The sequence below is a fragment of the Thalassophryne amazonica genome, chromosome 14, assembly GCF_902500255.1.
Source record: "Thalassophryne amazonica chromosome 14, fThaAma1.1, whole genome shotgun sequence".
Taxonomy (NCBI): domain Eukaryota; kingdom Metazoa; phylum Chordata; class Actinopteri; order Batrachoidiformes; family Batrachoididae; genus Thalassophryne; species Thalassophryne amazonica.
In genome coordinates this window covers 41,277,471-41,284,537 of record NC_047116.1, presented here as the reverse complement: position 1 = coordinate 41,284,537, position 7,067 = coordinate 41,277,471, and the positions used below count along the sequence as shown (strand labels likewise).

General features: G+C 40.9%; 1 protein-coding gene across 1 annotated transcript in view; it reads left to right on the top strand.

Moving 5' to 3' along the window:
• The first annotated feature begins 453 nt into the window (after window positions 1–453).
• The window catches only part of ptprna (protein tyrosine phosphatase receptor type Na), a 64,718-nt gene continuing 58,104 nt past the window's right edge, over window positions 454–7,067 (top strand). Inside the window, exon 1 of the mRNA XM_034185920.1 lies at window positions 454–719. Coding sequence (XP_034041811.1) covers window positions 644–719 — 76 coding nt within the window. The 5' untranslated portion in view covers window positions 454–643. The remainder of the gene's footprint in view (window positions 720–7,067) is intronic.

Here is a 7,067-nt window from a genome sequence, read left to right as displayed (position 1 = left end):
AGTGACATCTTCAGCAGGTCCTGGTTCTTCCATTACTATATGTGAAATGGGGGGTGTCAATGCCCTAGGTATGCTTGTGTACCCGGCTGTGACAGCTGAAATAAAGTATAATTTCTAACATTTAAAGAGCTGCTTTGCACAGAAAAGGTGCCATTCTTTACAAATACAATTGTAGAAATGACAGAAATAATTATCAAAAATTATGTAAAATGAAAAAAAAGTGGCTTCATTTTTAACAGGGTTTTTTTTTTGTTTTTTTTTTGCGCATTACGTCTTTATTAACCGGTTAAACCCTTTAAACCGAGAAATACAAAACCTCTTGCGTCCTCGTGAGGACGTGATGACGCAACTCCACACAGCTCGCGTATTTTTTTTTCCCCCTGTGGTGTCGTGCGTCGATGTGACGTCACATGTTTTGAGCTTCACCCTCCTCTTTCTCCGCCCCGCCTTTCCAGGATGAGAAAACCTTTTTTTTCCTGCCACCTATTTATTTATACTTTTTCCGTCACATGCTCTTCTTGTTTGCAATGTGAGCTGTCGACACTGACTGAGAGTACTATGGGGATTTAAAGGTGGAAAACGACCAAAAGAAAAAGGCGACTCCATCTTTCTTATTGCATCTCCTCCGAGGCTTGAGAGGATCATGCAACACCTGAAGTCATGGCAAGCTCTGCTCCTCTTTACTGTTCTGTGCCAACAGGCAACCTCAGACAAATACGGTAAGATCACGATTATATATATATATATATATATATATATATATATATATATATATATATATATATATATATATATATATATATATATATATATATATAGTCATTGGCGGCTTAAAAATTTTATGCATGGGGTGGGCTCGGGGAGGCAGCGTGTGTGTTACGAGGTTGGTATGCATGCAAAAAGTGATAAATATTACCATCGCAGGTTAAATGAAGGTCATAAAGGTACTTCACTTTCACTACACCAAAGCAATATGACTACCAAACCCCCAACCTCCAGCTGTCAGAAAATGAAGCCACCAAGAAGAGGAAAAACCTTTGGAAAAAGCCTATGTGACATCACCCATAGGTTTTCTATAGGGACCCGGACCAGCCAATATGAAGCCCATGTCTGAGCGTCGCCATGTTGGCAGCAACAGGCACTGCTAATTCTGGCTAAATCACGATGAAGTCATTAATGGATAAAGTGGTGAAGTGCGGATGGCTCAGTGTGTGACAAAAGAACCCTGAACACAGCCCTCTCTTCAAGACTGAACCACTTAGGCTAACAGGCTAACTGTGGTTCAGGTCTTAGTGTGCCGTGGTTAGTCTAACTATTTGCATTGGTGTAGACCTTAAAATTTATGAGCCGCTTATTTTCACAGTAATGGTGCATTAACAGGGCTTAACAGATCAGGCTGCTGAGACCTGCTAAAAGTGCTAATGGTGTTAGCGTACAACATTAAATACCACGAAAATTTGGCTCAATGCATGTTTTCAATGACCCATAAGAACGTTTCACCACACAACAAGCCGTATTATTCCAGGTGTGTGTAATAAAATACTTGAAACAACACAGACATAGTGCTCCAGAACAGTTAGCAGCCGCATCGAGCAGACTCTGGACAAAATGAGATGTGGAGACGCTAAGCTCACCCGCTGTCACTCAAAGCGGCCTCACCCCAATTATACGTAACATTATGGCATAAAATGTATTAAAGTAAGAAGTTAGAAAAAAAAAATCACACCCCATACAGTTGTCATGGAGGCAGAAACTATCGATAGAGACCAAAACTGTTTATTGTACCAGGACTGCACCTTTTTCTTTTTCATCTGAGACCATCAAAGCTTACCGCTTGAGAAAAAGTCACACTTTGTCCAACAAGCTGATAATGAAATTTTTCATACATCCACCAAGGGCCAACAGACCTCTGTTTGTCTGTCCTTAACCTCGTTGGCGTGCAGTTTGAGGTGCCGTTTTGCTAAAGTACAGGTGAGGTTTCTGCTTCATGGAAATCAATGGGAAAAATATTCATTCAAAATAATTGTGGATCCACACCTGGCCCAAAATGTAATCAATCTTTTATTTAAGCCCCACATCCCCTTCTAATTCAATTAATATCAGTTTGGCTGATCTTGGTAATACTCAAACAAGTGGTTACTGAAAATGTTCTTGGTGGAGATAATGATTAATGTATCACAATGATGAGGAAAAATGCAGAATTATTCCACCAATTCCTCATGTAATATGATTCTTTGTGTGTGGATGGCTGTTTGTTGTCTCTCCGCCGCAGTCGGTCTGTGGCACAGAGGAGGCTCCGCCCCCCGGTGTGACAGACAGACACACAGGCTGTCTGCAGGACTAGACAGTGACCTTTAGTATTAGTCAATTAAAGAGGGTGTGAAGTTAATTTCTCGACAAACGTCAAGCAGCACTGTTATTTTAGCAAATCATCCACTTTTCCTTCTTCTTATCCAGTCAGGCTCAGAATGGAAGTTAAAATGCATATATCTGTCTAAAATTCACTAGAATATTGTTACACATTTTGCTACACAATGAAGTATAAGCCAAACATCTGAGTGTGTATGTACAGTGAGCAATAGAATTTTGACTTTTTTTAAATCTTATATTTAGTTCCTCTTAGAACACCACACAATACATGCTGTGTTCTTATTGATGTTATGTTTTATATCGGAAAGGGAATATAAAACAACAAAGCTACCATAAGAAAGATGAGCAGTCAGTAAGCAGCAGACTACACATTTACAGTATGGTTTTTCAAGTCAGATGGTTAAGAACTTTTTTTGAGCAAATACTGAAAATCCTAACAGGTGTGTGTGGAAACATGGTGTGAATTCATTGATTCAGCGACTTGCTCACAGTGAAATAAGTGAATAGGTTGCGTATTGCTCATGTTAACGGGTGGATAAAATGGTCTTTTTTGGAGCGATGCTTCCTTTAGATCTGTCATACCATTTTAGATTCAGAATCCCTGGAAAATGTTTGTGTGTAACATGACAATGCAATGTTGTGGATATTGGTTATCTTTGTGGTGGAAAATATCACTATTCTCAAATTCTAAGGGCCCCTTCACACATAGTGCGAAGTTTGGTTGAAGTGCGTACGAAGCAGGAACCGTATGCAAATCGAGCAAAATCGTTCCTGTCTCCAACGCCTTGCTCACCTATTGCCACAACCATTCGTGCACAGCACATGCAGTCTACATTTGCACCCTGTCGTGCCAGAAATCCAGTTGGACGACGGGTAAAATGAGGTCAAACTGCCATCTCATCGCGATTGCAGCTTCTGCACGGTGTGTCGAACACAGGTCGGACATATTGTGCGGCAGCCGAGAGGCCGGGGGTGAAAGGCGCGATCGAGCCAGCCCTCACACCACTGGACGAATGACATTGAATGACGGATTAATGGCCGTATGACACACTTGGCCAGAGTCGACCAATGTTGTGGCGCGAAGCACGAACATCCAACAGCACTCGTAGAGCACTTTGAAAATGTGGGGACATTCGCGTAGTCAGCACAACAGTAGACAGCAGCACATCACAGTCGAGGCGGCTGTGTGATTTACGACACAGTGTCTAAGTCCACCATGAGTGGCCCGTGTCTCTGGCCTCATTTGTCATTGATTATTCAGAGTTCTCCCCAGACAATGGAACAACGGCTTTGCGCCATTATACTGTCATGACAGCGCCGTTATATTCTGCCGTGCTCTCAGATATATTTTTTAATCCAGCCAGGCTGTTTGTGCTGAACGGACTGCTGCCTGCTCGCCACTCCCCTGCCGGCAGCCAGCCGAGCCAAGCAGAGCCACAGAGTCTCTCAGTGAACAAAAAGTCCATCAAAGTCTTCCAGTAAAAAGAGCTCCTGCTTGCGTAGCTTGTGACACATTAAGGCTTTATTTTACAGATGAAAGCCTTCGTGTTTCCAAAGTTTGCTCACATAAGCCACGGTGTGAGTGAAGAGTGTCTCGTTCCCTCACAGAGAGAGGAGGAGCCAGCGAGAGAGAGAGAGAGAGAGAGCAAGAGAGAGAGAGCGTCATGGGAGCATCTGTTTTTAATTATTATTATTATAATTATTATAATTATTATTGATATTATTATGATGATGATTATTATTTTGGAGGGCCTATGGTTGGTATATTTGTGTTGGATATTTATAAAGTTTCGGGTTGTGGCACATTTACCTATTTGATTGCACAAGACATGAATAACTGACGGTGTGCTGTACCATGAAAAGAAATTATAAGTGCATGAGGTTTCAGCACCATGTAGAGAAACCAATGAGCAATGTTCCTTTTATCCTTTACTCACACATCTCTCCTTCCATCTCTGGTCTTTCACACATCCTTTGATCCATTTGTTTTTACATTTGATTTAATTGATTTTACTGTCTAGTGTACCTGTTCATGCATTCTGTTTGAGATGTCTCTGCAGCAACTCATTCTTTCTCTTAGAACGCTGGTATCGCAGACTGAATAGTCCCCCCTAAAACTCAGTCCCCCCTGATTTCACTCTGCATGCGTCATTAGCCTTGGTTCACAGATTATCACCTCGTTTCTGCTTCAGATATCTGAAGCTTTTGTACAACAATCATTTCCACATAAATTCAGCACTATTTCATCATAAAAGACGGAGGAAGCGATCAGAGTGCCGTAGCTACACGAGCGGCTAGCTGATGTGTTCCAGGTGTCGAAATACATTTTTTAACCTACTTGCACTGGTGCTAGTAATAAAAAAATTACTTTCCACAAAAAAAAAAGTTACTTGCACAACCAATAGTCACTTTAGTCACTTTCACACCGGGCCCACTTCCTGTGGCGTCATGATGATGCAGGAATTTCTGCATCAGGTGCACACAGCAGGGGGCAGAGAGGAAGTGAGAACGCAGCCTGCAGGTTCTCTGCACAGAGGACTTCTCTTCTAGTTTATATTTGTTCTTGTGCTGAGCTGCAGGTCTGTGCTCTGAGTTCTATTATAGTTTATCTTTCCTCCTGTGACCGCAAGATGCGCGCACGTGCGTGCAAACGAACCGTCCGTGAGTAAATGTGGAAATGTCTGGAGTTATACTTCATGTGGACATGTCCTGTCTCCAGTAATCAGTCTGTGAGCAGGACGTATGTCCTTTTTTAACACAGTGATGAGAGAGTTTGAGTGGAGAGCAAGGAACTAACAGCCTGCAGCCAGACATTTTTTTTTCAGATGCGCGCATGAACGAATCGTCACAGCAACTCGCTCTGTGTGAGAGTCAAAACGCAGGGAAGACGAAGACAACACACTGGAAATTGTTTTTTTCCTTATTTATTCCTTTACTGGTTCATTCGACTGGTGCTTATAGTTGATAAAACTTGGATAAAGTTATTTGCACCAGTGCTAGTGGAGTATAAAATTACGTGCACAGCTCGAATAATACGTGCACAAAATGGCACATGCACGTACTATTTCGAGCCCTGCATTCACTGCGCATCAGTCATTTCAAAGCATCAACAACTATCGCCTCGTTTCTGCTTAAAACGGCCTAGTTTCTGCTTAAAACTGACTTTAGAATGATTTAAGATATTTTACCTTGTCATCTCATGGTTAATAATCCCATTGATCCATTTGTTCGCACTGGATGAAGAGACTCTTTCTCAGATGAGCTTTTGAGCTCCGAAATGATGCATGTGCAGTGGAGGCAGGGCAGATCCATTTTTAGGGGGTGACCGTTTGGTCTGCGACACCGGCAGTCAGGGTCCAGCTGCTGCAACAACGTGCAGTAGATCACAGAGCACTCATTAAAAACTGTATGCAAGCTTTTCATATTAACATGCTTAGGGTACTCATCGTTTAAATATGTGCAAAAATACCATATTAGTTTTAATGTGTCTCTGTCATCAAAATCATCAAGGGATGTGTAAAACAAATAAAATGTGCACTGGGGTGCATTTATTTGTGATGTGACAGCCATCTGCACTGATCTCAAGAGCTGCGAATCAATAAAAAAATTGTATTTTACAATAAAGGTTTGTACACAAACAGATTGGTGCCCACTTTTCACAATTTTGACTGTTTTTTTTTGTTAGTATTTTTTTTTTTGTCGCTGTCGTGTAAGGTGTATTGCTGATATATTTTGTAAGCATGACAAATAAGCTGAAATTATAGTATCACATTCAATCAAAATGGATTTGTGTGAATAAAATATGAGCTGGTTTGGTGTGACATATTATTAGTGTCAGAGTGATCTCCTGTTGTCAATTTATGATGCCTGACTACGATCCTTGTCTATGCTATTGGCGCAAAAAATAATCAGATACTACTTCGTGGCCTGTTGTCAGGTGTAAGTGGTGGTAAAATGAGTGTTGTCGAATATTATACAAATAATGAATGTGTATGAGTTCAATGGTAAGAATATTTCATTCGGTGAAAGATAAAATGTTCTATTCAATGAGGCAAATGAAATTAAATGAACAAATGAAAAAACATACATTATTTGTTTTATATAACAGCTCAAATAGATTCCATTTGATATTTTATTAATTTCTAAAAAAGAGAAAAGGGACTTACATTTTGATGTGTGTCACTGGTCCTTTGACGTCAGGAGGCTCCAGGCAATCCAACACAAATTTTAAATAGCAGTTCAAGCCAATCCAAACATTGTTCTCAGTCAACTTGCAAAAACAGTCTGATAGTTCAAAAACAATCCTGATGATGTAGTCCACAGCTGATGCCGTGCACAGACTTCTTCGTGTGGACTGCCATCTGCTTTTCTCAGTCCAGTGAAAATTTGCAACAGAAATTTGTCGAGCTCCTCATCTGACAGTGGTTCTGCTTAGCTAGAGATGTTCCAGCAAATACTGCATATTCAGATGGGTTATGGTATATGGATGTGGTTTTTTGTGTTAAAAGAATGAGCAGCGTCAATAAGCTGCTAAGCGTTGTGGTCGCAGTGTGCAATGGCACAAATCACATGGAACCAAATTTGCACGCTAAATGGAACCAAAATTGCACACTAAATGGAGCACAATGGCAAATGGGATGAATGATCAATATCACATGATATACAAACCACCAATCAACTGAGAAGGATCGATTCAG